This window comes from Drosophila pseudoobscura, chromosome 4, assembly GCF_009870125.1.
Source record: "Drosophila pseudoobscura strain MV-25-SWS-2005 chromosome 4, UCI_Dpse_MV25, whole genome shotgun sequence".
Classification (NCBI taxonomy): domain Eukaryota; kingdom Metazoa; phylum Arthropoda; class Insecta; order Diptera; family Drosophilidae; genus Drosophila; species Drosophila pseudoobscura.
The window spans coordinates 18,861,620-18,881,904 of record NC_046681.1 but is presented as its reverse complement, the minus strand read 5'-3'; the positions used below and the strand labels follow the sequence as shown (position 1 = coordinate 18,881,904).

At 51.3% G+C, this 20,285-nt stretch overlaps 6 protein-coding genes across 13 annotated transcripts; 2 read left to right on the top strand and 4 right to left on the bottom strand.

Moving 5' to 3' along the window:
- Positions 1-133: 133 nt before the first annotated feature.
- Positions 134-1,891, bottom strand: LOC4816873 (minor histocompatibility antigen H13). The gene is made up of 3 exons (XM_001356391.4): positions 1,581-1,891; positions 658-1,508; positions 134-595 (listed from the first exon to the last, which is right to left on the bottom strand). The coding sequence occupies exons 1-3, from the start codon at positions 1,794-1,796 to the stop codon at positions 487-489; spliced, it is 1,176 nt and encodes a 391-aa protein (XP_001356427.2). The 5' UTR covers positions 1,797-1,891; the 3' UTR covers positions 134-486.
- A 301-nt stretch (positions 1,892-2,192) lies between these two features.
- nAChRbeta3 (nicotinic Acetylcholine Receptor beta3) lies at positions 2,193-4,311 on the top strand. 2 transcript variants are annotated; one of them, XM_001356390.4, is made up of 4 exons: positions 2,193-2,715; positions 2,788-2,999; positions 3,067-3,697; positions 3,762-4,311. In XM_001356390.4, the coding sequence occupies exons 1-4, from the start codon at positions 2,613-2,615 to the stop codon at positions 4,148-4,150; spliced, it is 1,335 nt and encodes a 444-aa protein (XP_001356426.2). In that variant the 5' UTR covers positions 2,193-2,612; the 3' UTR covers positions 4,151-4,311. The 2 variants fall into 2 exon arrangements, with proteins under 2 accessions (XP_001356426.2, XP_015035812.2); XM_015180326.2 differs by having other exon boundaries at positions 2,206-2,715; positions 2,785-2,999.
- On the bottom strand, positions 4,197-10,289 carry Ets21C (Ets at 21C). Of its 2 annotated transcripts, none has more exons than XM_001356389.4 (3): positions 8,180-10,289; positions 5,294-5,534; positions 4,197-5,237 (listed from the first exon to the last, which is right to left on the bottom strand). In XM_001356389.4, exons 1-3 carry the CDS (start codon positions 8,919-8,921, stop codon positions 4,703-4,705), a joined length of 1,518 nt encoding a protein of 505 aa, XP_001356425.3. In that variant the 5' UTR covers positions 8,922-10,289; the 3' UTR covers positions 4,197-4,702. The 2 variants fall into 2 exon arrangements, with proteins under 2 accessions (XP_001356425.3, XP_015035811.2); XM_015180325.2 differs by lacking the exon at positions 8,180-10,289 and adding an exon at positions 6,208-6,955.
- A 104-nt stretch (positions 10,290-10,393) lies between these two features.
- On the bottom strand, positions 10,394-16,775 carry rempA (intraflagellar transport protein rempA). 5 transcript variants are annotated; one of them, XR_004469278.1, is made up of 7 exons: positions 15,795-16,685; positions 15,142-15,740; positions 14,928-15,088; positions 12,700-14,867; positions 11,527-12,637; positions 10,719-11,461; positions 10,394-10,656 (listed from the first exon to the last, which is right to left on the bottom strand). XR_004469278.1 is itself a non-coding variant. In XM_033380181.1 (7 exons), the coding sequence occupies exons 2-7, from the start codon at positions 15,939-15,941 to the stop codon at positions 11,133-11,135; spliced, it is 4,515 nt and encodes a 1,504-aa protein (XP_033236072.1). In that variant the 5' UTR covers positions 15,942-16,515; positions 16,658-16,775; the 3' UTR covers positions 10,597-11,132. The 5 variants fall into 5 exon arrangements, 3 of the variants coding, with proteins under 3 accessions (XP_033236072.1, XP_001356424.3, XP_033236073.1); XR_001451078.2 differs by having other exon boundaries at positions 10,723-11,461; XM_033380181.1 differs by having other exon boundaries at positions 10,597-11,461; positions 15,795-16,515; positions 16,658-16,775.
- Positions 16,776-16,827: 52 nt separating this feature from the next.
- Positions 16,828-17,598, top strand: Tspo (Translocator protein). Its single transcript, XM_001356387.4, has 2 exons — positions 16,828-17,247; positions 17,309-17,598. Exons 1-2 carry the CDS (start codon positions 16,903-16,905, stop codon positions 17,519-17,521), a joined length of 558 nt encoding a protein of 185 aa, XP_001356423.3. The 5' UTR covers positions 16,828-16,902; the 3' UTR covers positions 17,522-17,598.
- Positions 17,534-20,250, bottom strand: uncNacbeta (uncharacterized nascent polypeptide-associated complex beta subunit). Of its 2 annotated transcripts, none has more exons than XM_015180323.2 (2): positions 20,069-20,250; positions 17,534-19,998 (listed from the first exon to the last, which is right to left on the bottom strand). In XM_015180323.2, exon 2 carries the CDS (start codon positions 19,975-19,977, stop codon positions 17,683-17,685), a length of 2,295 nt encoding a protein of 764 aa, XP_015035809.2. In that variant the 5' UTR covers positions 19,978-19,998; positions 20,069-20,250; the 3' UTR covers positions 17,534-17,682. The 2 variants fall into 2 exon arrangements, with proteins under 2 accessions (XP_015035809.2, XP_002132544.2); XM_002132508.3 differs by having other exon boundaries at positions 17,534-19,995.
- Positions 20,251-20,285: the final 35 nt, after the last annotated feature.

Sequence of the window (20,285 nt, the reverse complement as noted above, 5' to 3'; positions counted from 1 at the left end):
AGTCTTGTAAAGGACCTAAATTACCACGCCGGTAAATACATTTTGGGCGCCAATTTTGAAAATAAAAAAATGATCAGGGATTCATTTAGTTTCGTTTCATCTAATTTGTAGCGAAAATTGTAAAACGTAATCATTGGGTCACAAAAATTTGAATATATTTCAAGTGTTCATTCTTATTTCTTCGTGTTCCTTTACAAAAGGTACATAAATAAATAGATTCTAGATTAACATTTGATTCTGGTAAAAAAGTTGAAAAAGTAAGTTAATTCTCTATATTCATAAACTTAATCGAACTTAATAAGGTGGTTGTGCCTTGCCAAGGAACATTACTAAATCAATGTAGCAAAATCGTCTTTTATAGAAATGTCGCAGGAAGTACGGATCGGATAGAGAAGTGGATGCTATAACAAAATATTACATGGCTTGCCAATTGAAGAAGACATGTTTTGATGGAACGGTATGGTTTTCATGCAGCACTCGGTGGCTTTACTTTGCCTTTTTAGATTCCTTCTTTTTGCTGCTGCCGCTACTGCTGCCCTCCTCCTTCTCTTTCTTCTCCTTCTTTTCGGGCTTTTCCTCGGGATGATCTTCATAGCTGTTGAAGTGATATTATATTAACAAGATCAACAAACAGGTTCATACTTGATTTTAACTTACGCAAATAGTACTTTCAGCTCGCCTCGGATAAGAGCCACCAGAAGGGGTGTACCCATGCAGGCCGGGACCAGATAGAGCAGCGCCGGTTGGGCGTGCTTGAAGACATGCATCACAAAGATCGTGGCCATGAGACCCAGGAAATAAGCCGCCAATGTGGAGTAGAAATAAATGCGCGTCTTCCTCTTCTTGCTGTCGTCGAATCGCAGGAGCAGGGCAATGAAGATGCCCGGAATGACAATGTCGCCAAGACCCAGCATGGCGAAGTTGGAAGCATTTAGGCCATTGTCGATGAGATCCTGGGGGAAGACTAGCTTGATGGGGGCCTCAAAGCTTTTCGCCACGGTCACCATGACATTGGTGCCAAACACCCAGAAGATGTCATAGAAGAAGAGACCGCTTAGCAGGATGACGCCAGTCACAAAGTTGTTCAAATGGAGCATCTCCACTCCGTTGATGGCGAAGGCCAGGCCGAACAGGTTGTTGGCTATCCAATGCTTCTTCAGGAGATACCACACGCCTATGACCGACGAGATCACCAGGCACACAATGTCGTGTGTGGAAAACTTATAGTTAATGAGATCCTCCTTGTGCTTACCCTCACCGCTGGTGAAGAGTATGTGGAAGGGAACTTTTGGCACGGCGGCGGGCATCAACGAGTTCATCACAGGGCTGAGAAGGTGCGCCAACGCAATCACGCCCAGCACGAAAAAGTAGCCGGTGAGCAAGAAGTTGATGTGCCCCTTCTGGAATATCTTGAAGAACAGATACAGGCCGAAGAGGGCGCCCGAGGCAAACAGTGGAAAGTACATGGCGTCTTTCTTTGTCATTGTGTCGGCTTTCTCCCCCGTAGACTGCGGCGAAGCGATGGAAACCAAACCAGTGAGTGGGAGAGCAAAGTAAAATTATTGCAACAAATGACCTACCTTTTTCAGCTTGTGCAGTTTCACCGAACGTATCGAGCCGAAAATAATGGGCAACATGGCCATAATCACCAAGCTGCCGTATGCCACGGCGATGCCCTCCGGGCTGGACGGTGGTTTTTTCTCATTGGACGCGGTTTCGTTTTTCACGTTCACGTTCACATTCTCAAATATTCCTTTGATAGTCTCTTTCACAGAGTCAATTACTTCGTCCGCCATGGCTTCTTGTATTTATTAGAAAATCGTTCGTCGAAACTGACACGCAGCCAGGTACACGTCAATATTAGGGATGGTAGATATGTATATCAATATATCGATATATATTTTTTGTGATAATATATTTGTAGGTGATATTAACATGGATATTTTTCTGGGATATATCATCAACAAACCTTAGTTTTTGAATTTTTACCAAATTGGCTTTATTTTTCTGTTGTTTCACGTCATTAGATCAGATATACGGACTTTTGATTATACTCATCGATGTTCAGGGCTAATTGCAAAACAATATCGGTATTTTTGTGCGATAAATTAGCGGCTTTTTTTGAAAAAAACCATATTGTAGCCCACATCATATCCGATTTCTTGATTGTTGTTTTGATTTGTTGTTTATGTTTACATGCGAAGGCATATAGACTGGTGGTCATCGTTACGTTTTTGCAATTGTACGGTGTGCAGAGAAAGATCCATATAAAAAGACTTGACTTGTTTCATAGTGCGGCAATGTGGCTTTCAAATATACATTGCTTGGCTAGCCCCATATTTATATCTGCATCAAATGTGAATCAAATTGAATCTGCTCTTGGTCAAACACAAATTCAATCAGTCAGATATGGTCAATGCCCACATATTTCCGAGCCGCCGTTATCGCTTATCCGCTCTCCGCGGCCTAGAGCCTCGGTTGTATTTCGGCGCATTCTGACTTATCAGAGCGACGGCCATGTGCAAAACTTTGAGCTGATGCTCAGTACTCAGTACCATTTCAGACTCGGAGCCGAATGCATTAAATACTTAAAAATCTAACTGGGAACAACAATGACGACGTCCCCAAAGATAAAAACTCTGATTTCCGGTCGTGGGATGTTGCGACTGCTGGGGATATTTGTGCTGTTTGCCGTTTCCGTGCCAGGCGCCACTTGTAAGTGCCAGTTTTTCCAGTTTCCGAGTTGTATAAGCAGCCTCCAAACCAACTCCAAAACTCCTTTAGTAGCTGACGCGGCCCCAAAAACCGCCAGCAGCGAAGGCAACGGCAACGTCAACGCCCTGGACCGTCTCCACGCGGGCCTCTTCATCAACTACGACAAGCATAGCCAGCCCTTGGACAATGGCGACCCGTCTGCCGTCAACATGAGTCTGACCATCAACTTCATCGACATCGACGAGATGAACGGCAAGATGACGACCCACTGCTGGCTGAGTATCGTAGGCTTCCCAACTTCCTATGGAGCGTTCCATCAAACGCAGAATTTATATTTGATTCCCTTTGCAGCGCTGGACGGACGAGCGGCGCACGTGGCAGCCGCAGGAGTATGAGAACATTACGGCGATCCATTTGCGTGCCAGCGAGATCTGGAAGCCGCAGATTACGCTATTCAATGGTGCCGGCGATGAGGACAGCTTCCTGGTGGACACTCAGGCGATTCTCACCCACGACGGCCAATTCCTGTGGGTGCCCCCGGCCGTGTACACGGCCTACTGCAACCTGAACATGATCAACTGGCCGCACGACGAGCAGACGTGCAAGCTGAAGATCGGCTCCTGGGGCGTGCGCCACATCAATGCGGATTACAACAAAATGGAGAAGGGGCTGGACTACGATGGCCTGATGCAGTCCACCGAGTGGCAGATTATCTCTGGAGACACGAAATTCGTGCCCCAGGACTACTACAGCTACCTGGAGTACACCCTGACGGCTCAGCGACGTTCCAACATGTACACGGCCATCATTTACACGCCTGCCGCCTGCTTTGTGATACTGGCACTATCCGCCTTTTGGCTACCTCCTCACATGGGAGGCGAGAAGATCATGATCAACGGCCTCCTCATGATTGTGGTATCCTCCTTCCTCATGTACTTTGCCCAACTGCTTCCCGTGCTGGCCAACAAGACGCCGCTTGTGGGTGAGTCTGCCGATCCATCCATGTCCAGTAGTGCAGTAATCCTCAGTGCTACCTCCCTTCGTAGTTGTGTTTTATAGCTACACTCTGCTGCTGCTGGGCATCTCCACCATTGTGGAGGTGGGAGTGCTCTACTTGGCGACGGCCAAGCATAAGCGACGCGTGCCAGACTGCCTCAAGAAGCTGCTCCACGGTAAATTCGGCTCCTGGCTGTTTCTCTCGCACTTCAGCTCCGAGGCCGAGCAGCAGACGGACAAGAACAAGGAGATGGACGAGCATGTCTATGACAACGCCGATGGCGATCCGTCCGAACCGCTGGACATCAATCCCTCGGAGGTACCCTCGTCCCGGGCCATCCAATTCGAATGGGCCCTGCTGGCCACGGCCGTAGATCGTGTCACTTTTGTGGCCTTCAGTCTGACCTTCCTCATTCTGGCCATTGTGTGCCATGTCTAGGATATCCCAGCTCGCCTGGATAGCTGTGAAATCTGTGTATCGTCTCTGTATCTATATCTGTATTTGCGTATTTTTCTTGTATTTGTATTTACTATATCTCTATGCTTGTGTGTGGGTGGTGAACTTAGTGAGCTTAGAAATATATAATGATGAGACCTCTACTGGGATGCTGGATGCATTACACGGATATACTTATGCTTACAGCTAGAAGCGAGGGATAACAGACGAAGTAACAAATTGGCGCTCCTCTTATATTGCTCTGCGATGCTCCGGGCTATCACAATTCCTCAATTAACCAAAAGTATCTGGAATTATGCGGAAATTACTCGTGTCGTACCTTTTTACGGCCTTTTATGGTCCGGTTTGCTCTGCTCCCGGACTCGGGATGCTCTTTAAACAGAGTAGGGGTGGAACGGGGCAGCGGGGACAACTGACTGCCATCTGCGCAATGGGTGGTCCCTGCGCATCTCCCCCTCACACGCCACCCCCTGCCCAGTAGGTCGACCGATTACAACCCCACAAAACAAATTGGGGTAGTTCCCGGCTCCATCTTCAATTAAATGCATTCGTGGATGGGGTGCTCTGGTCATAGGTCGAGGGTGTATTCCCCGCCCCTGTGCCTGTCCCTGTTCCTGTTCCTGTTCTGCCTGCCTGTTCAGCCACTGTCCCGCCGTGGAATGGTGCTGTAAACGCCGCCGCCGATGTCGATGAGGACGGACCATTGCCGGGCGAGGGCTGTGATGAGACCGTCGAAGGCGACGGGAATCCCAGACTGGAGCTCGTCGAGGCGGGCGATGTGTGGTGGTGCATGAAGTGCGGCTGTCCGGCATGGACATGTCCGTGGCTGTGTGGATGCGAGTGCGGATGATGATGATGTGGATGCTGGGCGTGGTGGTGGTGCAGCGGCGCGTGGCGGGTCAGGGGCATTCCGCCGCCGGGATGATGATTGTAGGAACCTAGCATATTAGCGGCCGGATCGACGCCCTGCGCCTGGGCCTGGCAGGCTGCCATCAGGCCATGGAAGTCGAACTTGTAGGCGTACCGCTTGCCATGCACCTTGGTCATGATGTTCTTGTCGTAGTAGTACCTGCAACACATAATTTTGAGGATGCCTGATGGATATACGCACATGGATTGACTTACCTGAGGGCCCGGCTCAACTTGTCGTAGTTCATGTTTGGCTTGGCCTTGCGCTCGCCCCATCGCTTGGCCACCTCGTCCGGGTCAATGAGCCGGAACTCCCCCGATTGGCCCTCCCAGCTGATGTAAGCGACGTTCGACGAATCAGCGAGCAGCTCCAGCAGAAATTGCCACAGCTGTATTTGCCCGCCGGAGCCCTGGGCAACCAATCGGTGCGAGGCAGCGTTCAGCAGTTGATACGGATCTGAAAGAGAGACAAAACACGCGAATCAGCCAACAGATACACAACAGATGCCCATGCCCCCAAGCCAGACAGACAGAGAAAGAGAGCCATACAAAGAGAGAGACTCGCGAGAGAAGTCCCACCCAGCCAAACGAGATTTTCTGGTCAATGTCTCTTTTTCGCTGCCTCTATGTCGTTGTGGACGTGGCAAGAGTGCCAAACAACGGAACGAAATGTAATGAAATGCCATAAGCCAGTCGCGGATTCACAGAAACTCATTCCACAAGAGGCATAAATCCTGGACCCGCCATTTGGGGATATTCCCATAACCATTGCTGGTCTATAAGGGGAAATCCCTTCAAAGTGCCGGCTCCGAAGTCACGAAAGTGTCATAAGCCACCAGATGACAGGATGACTCACGGCCAACCAAGCAAAGCAAGGCAAGCCAAAGCAAAACAGTCCAAGAGCAAGAATTCCCTCACATAGACAACAACATCAACATCATCATCATCATCAGATATACCATCCATTCATATTTCTAGGCGCACCACAGCACCGTAGCACCGCTCACCGGAAATACCAACGATCAAGTGGTTGCCGCCGCCATTGAGGAAGAATCGTTCATTCATCTCGTTGTGGCTCTGGCTCTGTCTGCTCAGCGGAAATTCCAACGAATTTTGGCAACAATTCTCACCGTTAAACATGATCGAGCCGTGTGTGTGATCAAGGTGGTGCTGGTGGTGATGATGGTAGTGGTGCACTGCCGCCGCCGCCGCATGATGCGGATGATGGGCCGCCGTCGGGGCTGGTTGCATGCGAAGACCAAAGCGACGGTTGAAATCCTCCGAGAGGCGCCACATGACGCCCACATCCACGCTGACGCTCATGGTTCGATTCTGGGATTCACGGATCGAAAGCAGCACCAATTTTCACATGAACTTTCGGGCTCGGGAACTTCGCAAATTTGCTGGCAATTCCACACAAATATATTTTCAGAGCACCCAAATGGCAGTGGATTTTTATTTTGTTATCAGAGTTCACTTCTCGGGAACATCACAGGCGAACCGTTTCGGGCAAACGCCTTTTGGCAACTGAATCGCTGACTGGGTGGCTTCTTATCACTTGACTGATGCTGCCGTACCGTGTGGCATCTTCGTCGAGGCAGCGGCTCCTGCTCCACACAGCTCCGCTTTCGACTGCCTTTCACCTGCGCAGCTGGTGGTAAATGCTGCTTCGGCATTCGGTGGCAGAGAGAAGTCACAAAGTCGCAGAGGCCACGTGCAGCCACTCAACCTCACCACCCAGCACCCACCACCCCCAAGGACACACACACAAGCACAAACACCACACATACAGTGGGAATAAGAAGAGGAAGGGTAGCGTTTGTGGGCCGAAGCGATTGATACCCTTGCAGTGGGAATGCATATACGGTGGCTATATCTTATAGCCATTCGATTTAGATGGCATGGCATTATGGCATTAATATTTTAAACGATGATTCCTTTGACATTTTTGATCTATGATATATATTCTCTGACTACAGACTATATTCTTCCTTTTCTGCATAGCATTATAGTAGCTTTTGAGCAAAAAGGGTATAAAACCCAAAAGTTAATGGTACAAAAGCATTGTGGCAAGGACTCAGACATTTCAACTGTAATCTGCGCCACGGCGACGCGTAATCCCGTTTGGCATAAAAAACAAATCAATTAAATCGACGCCGCCTTCTCTGTCTCTCTTCTTCTGGCTGTCTCCTGGCTCTTGTGGATCAGCAGCATATGCCAGACCCAAATCAGGAGGAGGCTTTCCTCTGCCACAGGAAGGATGCGGACGAATGAATATTTTCCTGTGCCCAAAGCAGCCGCCATCCGCCATCCGACTGGAGCTGACCACCCGCAGTGCTGTTGTCACCGAATCCCCCTTCGATTCATCCTCCTGCCACGGCCACTGCCTCAGTGCCACATTGCTGCTTTCATGAGTGACATGACTTGGTGACTTTTGTGTCGCTACCGTGGGATTATTTTGATTTTATTATTAGATGCCACATCCTGCGAGAAATTATCATATTTACATCGTTTATTATTAAGTTCATCACTTGACGCGACCGCCTGCTAAGTCTCCTCCTGGGTCCCCCTTCCTCCTCTTCCTTCAAGAGTTAATAACTGGAAAAGTGTTGCATACTTTGCTGCTGTCGCGAGGGGATTTTCCCAGCGATTTACGTTTATGGAGTTGCAAAAGAAAGTTGGAGAGGAAAAGCCAGAGGCGGCAGGTAATTAAAAGCTTGTTCCTAATGCTGGGATCGTCCCCCGCTTCCACCTTTTTCGAGAACTTTTCCGCTTTATCAGACCCGTAAGAGACCATCGAGAGGGGTGGTCCAGGCGGCGGAAAAAAACAATCAATGAAGCACATAAGTAACGCGTCTATCAGCGAGTCGGCATCTTAATCAGTTCCCATTTAGCAGGAGAGGTCAAAAGGATTCAATTGATGCCTTGACCACAAAGGATTCTCATTCTCCCACACTCACATATGGACCTGCCCGCCCACTCCCCCCACTTTCACAATCGCACCACTGGGAATAGGACGTGAACCCAATTACCAAGCAGCTCGAAGCTCAATCTCTGGACGCCTCAGATTTATGTGGCTCAAGATTAGATACAGTTACTCACTTGGCTCGTTCTCGTGGAGCATGGGACTCGTCTCGCGGCCCGTGGCTTGGTATAAGCTGAGAGCAAAATGCTTGGCCATAAGCGTGCCTCCGCGACGGGATCCAGCACAGACCCAGAAATCGGCTCGGCTCAGTTCGCACAGCTCCTGGCCGTCCTTGGGAAAGCGTCCGATGTCCGGCTCCGGATCGATCTTGAACTTGCGCGTCAGCCATTTCACCCAGCTGGCAATGTCCTCGGTTGTCCAGGCATGCGGATCCACGGGCACTTCGACGGGTGTGACGGAGTCACTGGATTCGATGGATGGTTCTCTGCTTTCACTGCGGATTGGTAGAGGTAGAGGCGGGGATGTTTGAGGCTCGGGCAATGGTACAGCCACGGGTACGGGCAAATCGGGGGCGGGTTGCAGTCCGTGGCTGCTTTTACTGCTTCTAGAGCAGCCGGATGTATCCGAATCAGAGTCCGTTGTGGAGTCCGAGTCCGAGGAGGTATTGGAGTCGCTAGTCGAACTGCTGCTGTAGCGCCGCCGGCGGCATCGTCTCTGCTGGTAACCTCCTCCTCCATTCCCCGCCTTTGACGTCGCCTTCTCCGACGACTCTTCCAGTTTCGATTCGGTTGAAGGTCCAACTGTCTTTGGTGGGACATCCTGGTGCATGGGATAAAGGCTGAGCCCAATCACTGGCCTCGCACCGTGTATGGTTTGTATGAGGCTTTGGCTGTGGCTGTGGCCCTGCACAAGGGCCATTAATGTGGGGGACACTGTCTCCTCAGCTTTGTACTTTACTTTCGAGAGACATGGGGGGATTCCTGGAACGGCACTTATTTGCACACACGTATGTATATTTATTGTCGCCCCGCCAACCGGTTGGACGCAGACGCAGCGAAACGGATTTAGGATTGTAGTCCGTGATGGTTCGATGATTCACCGGTATTTCACCTGCTGCTGCCCGCCGAACGGAATCACTTTCCACGTGCCGTTGAATGCCGCGGAAATCTTTAGCCTGGCACAGCGGATTTTTCCGTTTGGAAAATTTTAATAACCGTAATAACCGTTATTGCCCCTACTCGACGACTATCGAGCTGGATATGCGATCGATTGATCGATGATCTTTGATCCACACAGGCCGACCGAGTTCCACAGAGGCGACCGCTCCGATTGGGGTATGACGAGTTAATGATCGGCCCGAGTGGCCGGTGATAAAGCCATGACGAAGTCGAGCCACCAGCCACCACAGAGCTTTCCTCGCTCTCTCTCGCATGCTTTGGCCAAGATCCGAGTGCCCCGTGAGCAATCGGCAGCGTTCGTCGAATGCGCGAATACTGATACTAGTTTGCCCACTGAATTCTCCAGGGGTCCGCGGAGCTTTTGCGCCACTTGCTCTCACGATCCGTCGCTCCCTCTCGCCTTATCGGGCGCTCGTCGGATCGTCAGCAAATAGCAACCTTAAGCATGACGTCGTTGCGTGAGTCATACGCCAAGCGAGTAAGCGAATCAACGTCGATGGAGTTCCCCAGGGGCACACGAACGTAGAGGGACGGAAGGGGTAAGGTCGTCTCTGCCCGGCATACGAAAATTCATTCATCGTTTTGCGATCGCTATATCTTTCTCTCTCCTCGGTGTTTGTCGCGTCATTTTTCTGGGAAAACTGGCATGAGTCGTGCCGCGGCCTATTGCCTAAATACTGATACAACATCTCTCTTCATCTCTCATAATTTGGCTTCGATGTGCGATACGGATTGCTCTCTTTGGCCACGGCTACTGGGCGACTGGTCGTGTAGTATTCATGTGTAGATTCATGGGCATCGGGGATTAGGCGACCGACCCCCTCATTTTGTGGAGCAAAGAACACCGACGATGCCTGGGGGCCAGTGGACAATTGCCCCATTATGCAGATTATTTGAATTCCGTGCGAGATTCCGGGAATCGCTTCTGATTTCATAGCAGAGGACGCTTTTGGCGTAAGTGATTCATGCCAAATTCGATTGCTCCTCTCACTCTAGGCGCCCGCCCTCCGTATCTATTTTGCTCTCTGGCGCCAGCGATACAAACAATCATATCGCTGTTGATATTCGTACCCTGTACTACGAGTATACGAGAGGGTATATCTAATGGGAGAGCCATACGTACGCACAACTGGCTATTGGAGAATTATAGAAGCCCTTAAGCTAATATTTAAAGCATTTTCGCAATCAAAAAATTGGTCGAACTTTAAGTTTAGTTTGATAGACTTCTTTATGCTAATCTTATCGTACAATGCTCTTCATCCAAGTTTCAGCAAAGTTTAACGACATCATAATTTTCTATGACTCAGACCTTAAGACCTCAGACATCAGTTTATATTTCCAATCAATTTTGCTGAAAAAACCCCTATAATCAGTTGTTCCCATTTCTAATCAATTTTGCTGAAAATACTCTCAAATTGAGAAAGGTAATGTTCGCAGAAAACGTATGGTTTAGTCACACTTTTGAAGATAAGAATCTGTTCTTTGGTACGATTATGATTAAAGCTATTGAGTATGCAGCGATTTCATACATACATACATACATTTTTCCAAACGATTGAATAATATTTTCATTATTGCCAGCAATCCAATTCATATCACTGCGAGAGTGTTGTATTGTAGGCCTTGTAAGCTTTTTAGGTTCTTTAGCAGGTATTCCATAGTCGCCTCGGATGGAATGTGTATTGTTTATATTTATTTTATGGTGACGCGTTGAAGCCTACGTTGTGTGTAGAGGAGAGCTTTTACTACGCAGACCCGACCATCTCGAATATTTCATTCATAAAAACCTCTAATGGGTCGATGGCTTGTGAGGGAGTGGGGCGTGAAGGGAGAGCTGCTGCTGTGAGCAATATTGCGAAATAGTATGGATTGCTCATTGTTGCATTCATTTACGCGTAGGTTCGCTGGAGGGTGACCCTTGGCCGGATTTAGTTGTGGGGGTGGGCGATTCCTAATGCAGTTCCTCTCTTATCTCCTCGTCGTCGGCGTCTTCATCATCGTCACTGGTTGTGGTCGTTGTGGTAGTCATGCTGGTGGCTGTGGTGGCTGTGGTCACCTGACGACCCGAGTTCCAGATCAAATTAAAATCCAGGTCGCATTCCTTGGCCACCTTCTGTACGAGGGCTCGGTCCAGCAGACCCGAGGAGCTCCACGAGTTGTCCTTTACGGCTAGCTCCTTGAGAGCGCGACCCGCCTCCGGATATTGCTTGGCATAAACGAGTGCACGCACAAGCATGGCCAGAATGTGGGAGTGCCGGATGGGCGGCAGCTCAGGCTTGACTGAAGGAGGACAATAAATCAATAAAATACAAAGTCAGGAAAGATACTCCTAGGGAATAACCTACTCAGCATGTTGCGGCAGGAGCCAATGACGGCCTGGTTGTCGCCGTCCCGAAGCGCTTGCTGGATCTCTAGGATCTGCTTGACGTCGGCCACCGTGCGCTGGAGATTGTTGTAGGCATGCTGGGCGTGGCTCAGTTTCTCCAGGCACTTGGAGGCCTCCTGCATGGCAGTCAGGGCCTTTCCATAGTCCTGGTACTCCTCGATCTCCATCGAAGCGCAGATCGCATAGAAGTTGGCCAGCGAATCGAAGGCCTGACCCTTGGTGTAGAAGCTGACGATGTGCTTGAGGATGGAGGCATCGCCTTGCCAGTCCAGGGCCTGCAGGTAGTTGGCCGCCATAATATACACCTCTCGCTGGCGGGACATGTTCGCGAAGAACACGATCTTGTCGGTGTTTCCCGACTTGAGGAGGCTCTTCATGGCCCGCATCTTATCCCCCGCCTGGGTGAACTTCTTGGTGGCGCTGTGGTAGTCGCCCTGCTGCTGCAGCAGCTCTCCAAGCTGTACGAGGATAGAGGTGCGCGTGGCCTCATCAAAGTCGCCCTTGTCGGGGGTCAGCATCTCAGCCAGCTCCTCCGTCACGGGCACACCCTTCTCTGTGCAGATTCCAACAGCCCGCTCCAGGTGGTTCGTTTTGGCCAGCAGATGTACTGCCTTCTGGTGTTGCTCGATGCTGCAGAAGAAGTCCGCACAGCGGTTGATTAGCTCCGCATCCGAGTCCGGACTGAGCTCCGTGGCAATAATCTCGAGGATCTCCGGCTGCTGCGACTCGAATGCCATCTCCAGGGCCTTGTGAAGCATGCCCGCCCGATGGTAGAGCTCTACAGCGTGCTTGAAATTTCCGCACTCCTCAAAGTAGGCGGCCGCAATGGCCTTGTCCCGCTGCCGCGAGGAGCTGGCCACCGTCCAGAGCTCCTCCTGGAAGTCGTTCTCCTTGCAGATGCGAATGGCATTGCTGAAGGTCTGGGCGCGCGTGAAGAACATGATGGCCTCCTGGAACTTGCCCACGTTCTCGTAGTGCCGCGCCAGATGGTAGCAAGCGGCCCGATCACCCGACTGCCTGGCAATCGCATCCGCCTTGGAGATCTTTCCCAAATAGCAGAGTATCTTCACCTACAAAGAATTAAGGGTTTCATTGATATGTTCATTGGGAATCGGAATATATTCGATGTCACCTGGGAGAACCAATCCTCTGCTTTGTGATAGACAGCCAAAGCCGCGTCCATGTCCCCGGAGCTCTCAATATACTGACCCCACCAACGCAGTAGCTTGGGATCGCTGGTGGTCTGGATGTAGCGCTTCATGGCCCCGGGATTCTCGATCAGCAGTTGGGTGATGTTCTGCGACGGGTTCTGGGTCTTTTCAAAGTACTCCAGGGCCCCCTTGATGTCGCCTTTCTCGCGCAGCGCTTGTGCCTTCTGGTAGTAAGTGTGCTTCAGGTGAATCCTGTCCTCCTTTTCGGCCATTTGGAGCGCCTCGTCCAGGCGGCCTGTGGCCTGCAGGAGTTTGTTGAGCAAATCGAATCGCTTGCAGCGTTTGTACAGATCCTTGGCCTCCTCGATCATTCCCAGTTCGATGGCCAGGACGGCCACTTTGGCCTCTGTCTCGAGATCATCGTCTTCCATGGCCTGTCGCAAGGCGCGGACGGAACGTGCCTGATCCAGGTGGCCCATGCACACCTTCGCCACGTCCAGGCGGTTCGTGTGGACGCACATCTTGGCCAGATTCGTCCAAATGACCTTCGACTGGATGGAGCGGATGCTGCGGTAGGCCAGATCCATGTTTCCCTCCGCCACGTGCAGGCTGAAGTTGAGGACTAGTTTCCTGGTTGCCGCATCGCACTGACGCAGATCTGCAAAGTCCTGCAGCGGCTGCTCTTCCACCATATTGATCTTCAAGCGGACCACGCTGGGCACGCAGAGGTTCAGCAGCTGGCAGCCAGCGGTCACCAGCTGTGACTCGAGCATATTGAGACCTGATCCCTGACTCTGATCCGAGTAAAACATCAGCATGATCTTCGACTGGACAAAGTGCATGGGCGGCTGATGGGAGTTTGAGTTCTTGGCTGTTGGCTGAGGCTTTTGCATCATCGATTTCACCTCCATGGCCAGGAGTCGCGGCTCCTCCGTGTCCCAGAAGAGCCTCACTGGCAGACTGGTCTCTTCTTGTAGGTCGTACTCGAAGAGATTGTTGCGCTCAAAGTCCCAGCAGAAGAGCGCGGAGCGGGGCATGAAGCTGCTGTTGGCTATGACCATGGCCAGGTGGCTACCCTGGCTGTTGCACTTCACCAGAATGAACTCGCCAAAGTCGTCGAAGATGTCGTGCCCCGACTTGCTGGGAAAAAGCAGCTTGGGATCGTGCCGCGAAACGTCGTAGGCCTTTACATACCCGTTCATCGTGAAGACGGAGAGATAGCATCCACTCAAGTCCATGCCAATGATCTTTCCCTCAATGTCACTGGCCTGGATGCGGTGCAGCACCACACCGCCCACGGAGTAGACCATAATGTCGCTGCTAGACAGGCAGAAGATATTCTGGTTCTGGAGGCACAGCAGCAGGCACTCGGCGGGAAAGGTCTGCAGCAGCTTCACACTCAGTGACGGAGGGGATGCCGTGGATGCAGGAGGATCTCCACCGTCCACAGGCACTGCCTCCAGCACCTCGTCAAACTCATCCATGTCCTTGTCCACTTTCTGGAGGCTGTACGAGGAGATACTCCGTCCGTTGCTCATCACGAGGCTGAGCTCGTTCAGGGCCAGAGCCGTCACAGCAAACTCAGACTGGACACTCGTCTGCCGTCCGCTGCAGTGCGTCAGCTGCACCGACTTGGCCGATCGCTGTACCGCCCACAGCTCTCGGGTATGGAACGCCAGGAGCGGCTGCTCCTTCAGCATGTACACATTTGATAGACAGTTGACCAGCATGCAGGGCTTCGAGAGCTCGTTGAATCCCCACTCGCAGCTTCTGACGGCGCCCCGAACCGAAGATATGTTCGTCAGCTGCCAGATATCCTCCGGTGCGGTCACCAGGCGAGTGCCACTGCGCTTCCAGGTGTAAAGGTTGCCCAGGGAGGTGCCGGCGCACAAGGTCTGATAGCTGGCACTGTACGCCAGGCAGGTGAAGATCTCCCCACTGCTCAGCTGGCCGTACTTGATCGGTTTGCGAGGCAGTATGTTGTTGCTTTCGGTGCTGTCCTGGCTGAAGAAATTGTTCGATGAGGTGGTCGTAGTGACATTGGCCAGGCTGGAGAGTGAGGAGTTTAAATGGCTAGAGCTGGGCAGATCCATTCTCAGGAGATAGTTGTCGCTCCGCTCAATGTCCCAGATGCGCACAAAAAGATCGCCTGCATAAGAAATATGATATTATTTGAGTGAATTTCAATGGAAAAATATTGATGATCCACCTGTGATAATGGCCAGGCTATTGCCCGACCACGCTATGCCACCCTGCCTGCCCCCACCACGGCCGCTCATCTTTACGCGATCCAGTTCAGTTAGAATTCCCGTAGACTCCACCAAAAAGAGAACTACAGTCAAGTCCTCCATCAGGCAGATGACTGCATCCCTAAAACAGCAAACCGAAGAGCTTACAAATGAAGTTTCTTAGCATTTTCTTACTTTTTGGGATGCCAGAGCATCTGGACTATGGGCGGCAGAGAGCCGCACTTCATCACCTCGATGCAGGCCCCGCCCTGGTTGATGTAGTAGACCACGCCTCCTTGTGTGCATGCATAGAAGCAATGATTGTCCCGAACTCCGGAATGAGTAAGGCCACGGGCAGCGGTTCGTGGCCGCCAGTTGGTGAGCGTGTCCAAGGCGTTCTCATCGCCAGCCACCGCCGCCTTGGCCAGATTTGCCATCTCCTCACGCACCTCGCTCTCGACGGTGCGTCGGAAGCAGACCAACAGCAGCACCTCTCGCAGATCGTGCGAGAACATGGTCAGAAACTGGTACTGTCCATCGCAGCGCCAGCCGGTGACCAGACCCATTGCATCCGCCGTGACCATGCGGCCTCCCTGCTCGCTGAATTGCAGCAACACAATTGCCGCTTTGTGGGGTGCATTGACGCTGGCAAATTCCCGATGACCGGCAAACCAAACGTGTATGTCTCCGTGTTCCCATCCACTGACCAGCAGCGCCTTCTCGGGGTGCCAGCACAAGGCGGTGGCCTGCGAGGTGGCATGCACTGGATAGGTTACATCTCTTTGCGGCTCACCCTGCAAAGAAGTCTCAAATGAGATAATAAATAATGCAAGCGTGAAAGAACTTACGGTATCTGCAAATATGGTGACGGAACCGCCCCGATCCGGGCTGAAGGAGGCCACTGCGAAGAGGGGCTCATTGGGATGCCAGCTACTGATGGTACTCACTGCATCCGAGTCCAAAAACTCAATTTTAGTGTCAAAGTACAGCGTCATCTCGGAATTTTCCTCTCAAATGCGGCAGACAAACCCACAACAAAACGAAAAGAAGCGCCACTGGCAACGGTTACCATGGCTGCTAACTGTTTTTTGCCAACCCTGGAAAGCACAGAGTGTACTTGTGTAGTTGCATTTCATCACGTAGGAATTTGTTTGCATATGACTGCTCAGCCAAAGGTATATTAAATAAAAGGTAAGACAGATACTCAATTGGCGCGACAGGTTGTTGCACTTGCATTCCAGATGTAATGGCAAAGAGAGTGGCCTTATCTGCTCTTCCACTTCAACGTATGGAACAACTCAGCCGAGGTTAGATTAAAAGTAAGGTAAGGCAGTACAGCAAAGCTTCCTCAGTGGGCACAAAAAGCTCCTGCAATTCATTTCGTCATCAAAAAAAGAGCGAGAGAATAAGCGGGCCCCACCTAATATTTATTATTCGCTGACTCAGCTACGCAGCCAAAAGCACACTAGTGCAATGTGTACTTACCCATACAGACAGCTTTAAATAGTTCCATCATGTACATACGCACATACACTCCGCGACACTTGAATACGACTAAATATAAAAGCCCTAACATTTATAGAAGATTAATCATTAATTGGTGATAAATTGATATAACTCGAATTTCTGCTCTTCAAAAGACCGCTTTTAACACAGTTTGACTGGTTTTTTATGTAATCGGTCTAGACACAATTTCTTTACTTTTACTTACCACAACACATATTTTTCTTAGATTTAGGACACTTCGATTGATTTTACAGAATTTTTTCCTCGCGATCAGAGCTAATAAAATCGAATCTGTAAATATGCATATTTTAAATGTGTCCTATTCAAGCATCGCGGAGTGTACAATATTCATATACATATATGTATGTTAAATGAAATCACCGGCAAACAACTCCAAGCGCCTTTCGTACTGCTACTGCGTATCATTCGCATTTTGAAAACTCTTTGGATATGGCCGATAATCAAGAAGCGTGCGCTGGGAAGATTCTGAGAATCGCTGGAGCCGTCATCCTGCCCAACCTGGGCGGCATTGTCAATGGTCAGCTGACCCGGAGGAATCTCACCAATTGGTATGCAAACCTGAAGTTTCCGTCGTTTAAGCCGCCCAACTGGGTGTTTGCCCCTATGTGGACATCGCTGTACGCTGGCATGGGCTACGGCTCCTACCTGGTGTGGCGCGACGGCGGCGGATTTGGAGGCGAAGAGGCACGTCTGCCCCTGATTGCCTATGGCACCCAGTTAGCCCTGAACTGGGCCTGGACGCCGATCTTCTTTGGCCAGCACAACATCAAGGGCGTAAGTGTCATCATAATTATCATTTGAAGCTCTTTTATCGCTAATCCATTTCATGCTTCAGGGGCTTATTGATATCATCGCTCTCACGACGACTGCCAGCGCTTGCGGTGTTCTCTTCTACCGTGTCAACAAGGTCGCCGGATTGCTCTTTGTCCCCTATGTGGCCTGGCTGGGGTTCGCCACGGCTCTGAACTACGCCATGTGGAAGCTCAATCCGCAGAAGCAGGCGGCGGAGGAGGAGAAGCCCTCGACCAGTCATGCCAAGCCGAACTAGGCGTGGGGCGGAGATTGTTATTGTTTTTATTGAAAATGTAATTGCACAAAAATAAATGAAATATCGATAACTGATAACTGTTCTAATCGTGTCCGAAAAATGCGCGGTGCGGTAAATTCAAAATGCAAGTTAGCCGATTGAAAAAAAGTGAAAATGTTGCACTAATTGGAGCCTCCTGGTGCGGGAGCAGCTGCAGTCGGAGCGGGCGGGGTTCCGGCCTTCGGGGTGGCAGTTTTCGGTGATGCGGCTGCCTTTGGAGAGGGCGTTGCCTTCGCGGAGGGGGCATTCGTTGGTTTCTGTTGCTGAGCTGTTTGCTTGGGAGGCGACGCCTTGTTACCTTTGCCCTGCTGCTGCTGCTGCTGTTGGCTGGGCGGACTGGCAGTCTTCGGGGCCACAGGCTTCCCGGGGGTCTGTGCTGGTTTGGGTGCTACCGTGGGCTTGGGAGCTGCCTGTTTTTGTTGCTGCTGCTGCTGCTGTTGTGGTTTGTTTCCTGTTGCCTGTTTCTGACCTTGGACCTGTGGCTGGCCAGGCTTGGCTGCTTGCTGTTTTGGCTTTTGGGCCGCTTCCTGCTTCTTCCCATTGGCTGGTGCTGCTACTGCGGCCTGCTGCTTCTGTGGCGGAGTAACTGCAGCCGGCGATGGGGGCGTGACTGTTGCCGGCGAAGGGGGAGTAACTGCTAATGCCGATGGTGGAGCTGACGAAGGGGTCGATGGCGGAGTAGCTGGAACCATCGGCGACGGCGCCTCTGGTGACGGAGGAGCTACTGCAGGAGCAGCTGACGGCGGGGCAGCCACCGCAGTTTGTGGTGCAGGAGATGCCACATCTGGTTTGTTTAAAGCAGATACCTTCTGCTCAGCGGGTGGTGTCACCTGTTTGGCTGGTGGCGGTGTCTTTTGCTTGGGTGAGGCTGCCTTTGGAGTATTCTTTGATTGCTCTAGTTTCTTCTCTGGAGCCGCTATCGGCTGTGCAATGGCGGCTGCTGGTTGTGCAGCTGCTGATGGCTCGGCTGCTTTGACCACATCCGATGCAGACTTTGCTTCTGCGGGAGGGGTCACTTGTTTCGCTGGCGGCGGCGTCTTTTGCACCTGTGGCGGTGTGGCCTGTTTGGGCTTCTCCGGTGCACTCTTTGGTGGACTGGCCTGCTTTTGCTTTTCGGGGGTACCCTTTGGTGCAGTTTCTGGGGTCTTGGGGTTCTCCGGTGCACTCTTCTGAGGACTGGCCTGCTTAGCCTCTGGCTTCTTGTCGATGTCGGCAGTTGTAACAGGCGGAGCTATAGTCGGTTCCACTTTGACTGGCACAGGAACTGCCACTGCCAGCTGCAATGGAGCAGGAGCAAGCTCGCTCTTCTGCGGCTCTTTGTTTTCCTCGACCTTTGGGGCGGCGGCTGCTTCGACTACAGGGTCCACTTGCTTTGGCGGCTCGGCGGCTACAATCTGGGCCAAAGTTTGGACAGCGGGTGGTGTCTGTGCCTTGGCAGGAGCCTCTGTTGGAGTCGGCTTTGGTGGTGGCGCGGTGGCCGGTTTGGCTTCAACTTTTTGCTCCGTTCGCTCCACCTTTTGCTCCGTCTGCTTGGGCTGCTCAATCTTTGGTTCAGTTGGCTTTGGTTGATCAATTTTCTGTTCCACTATTGGCTTCGGGGGCTCCTGTTTTGGAGCTGAGTCCTCTACAGGCTGAGATGTATCCTTCGAAGGAGCAGCTGCTGTCTGAGGCTTAGCTTCCGCTTTGTTCTTGTTGGGTTTCTCTTTGTTAGCCGGTGGTTCCTTCTTCTTTACATCTTTATCCTGTGGCTGGGCCTTCGTTGGTGTCTTCTTGTTGTCTTGTTTTTCTTTGGCTTTGGGGGCCTCCGCTGGTTTCTGTTGCTTCTGATCCTGCTTCTTGCGATCCTCTTTCTTGGGCTGCTGCTGTTGCTTGGCCTCCTCTTTGTCCTTTGGTTTGTTCTCTAGTGCTGGTTTCTTCGCCTGCTCCTCCTGCTTGGTAGCTTCAACCTTGGCCACTTCGTCAAAGTCTTCAACGAGCATGGGCACATCATCATCCTCTTCAGCGGTGCTGGGTTTTTCTCCTGCAGCTGCAGCTGCCTCTGGCTTGGCATTATTCGACATGGCATTGGCATACATACGCAATTGGACGACCGTCTCCTGGCCAAGTTGCGGGAGAATGTCTGGCAGCATCTCCACAACCTTCCTGTTCTCGCCATGGCCCGTTACAGCGAAAGTGTTGGCCGAGAGGGAAGCCTGGGCCTTGGGATTATTGAAGTGAATCACGGTCAGGTCGTCCTTGATGATGTTGACCTCCTCGATGCCGGGTATGGTGCTCACAGAGAGCTTCTTCAGCGAGCTCTGCAGCTTCTTGTCATCAGTGGCCGCTGTCTGGTGCATGACCTTCTTCTTACGCCGGGGCGTGCCCTTTCCACCTATGCGCACCTGGGCCTGCAGGCGCTTCAGTTTCTCCACATTCATGGCGATTTAGGTATACTCCTGCTGGATGAGAGAGGCAAACGGGTTTCACATTTTGGGATATATATATTACATAAAATGGCGAAGAACATACCTCAGATAGGACCAAAAATACAGAGACGATGTGCAACTCCACGGGCAAAATCACGAATGCAGCAGCCAGGCAGCCAGAAGAGCCAACCGAAACGAACGCAGCAGCAGAAGCAGCAACAGCGCCAGTAGCAGCGGCAGCGCTGCTTTTATTAATATCTGCGCAAGATTCGCAGCAGTCTGGTCTTTTCTTTTCTTTTTTTTTTGCATATTTGTTTTTT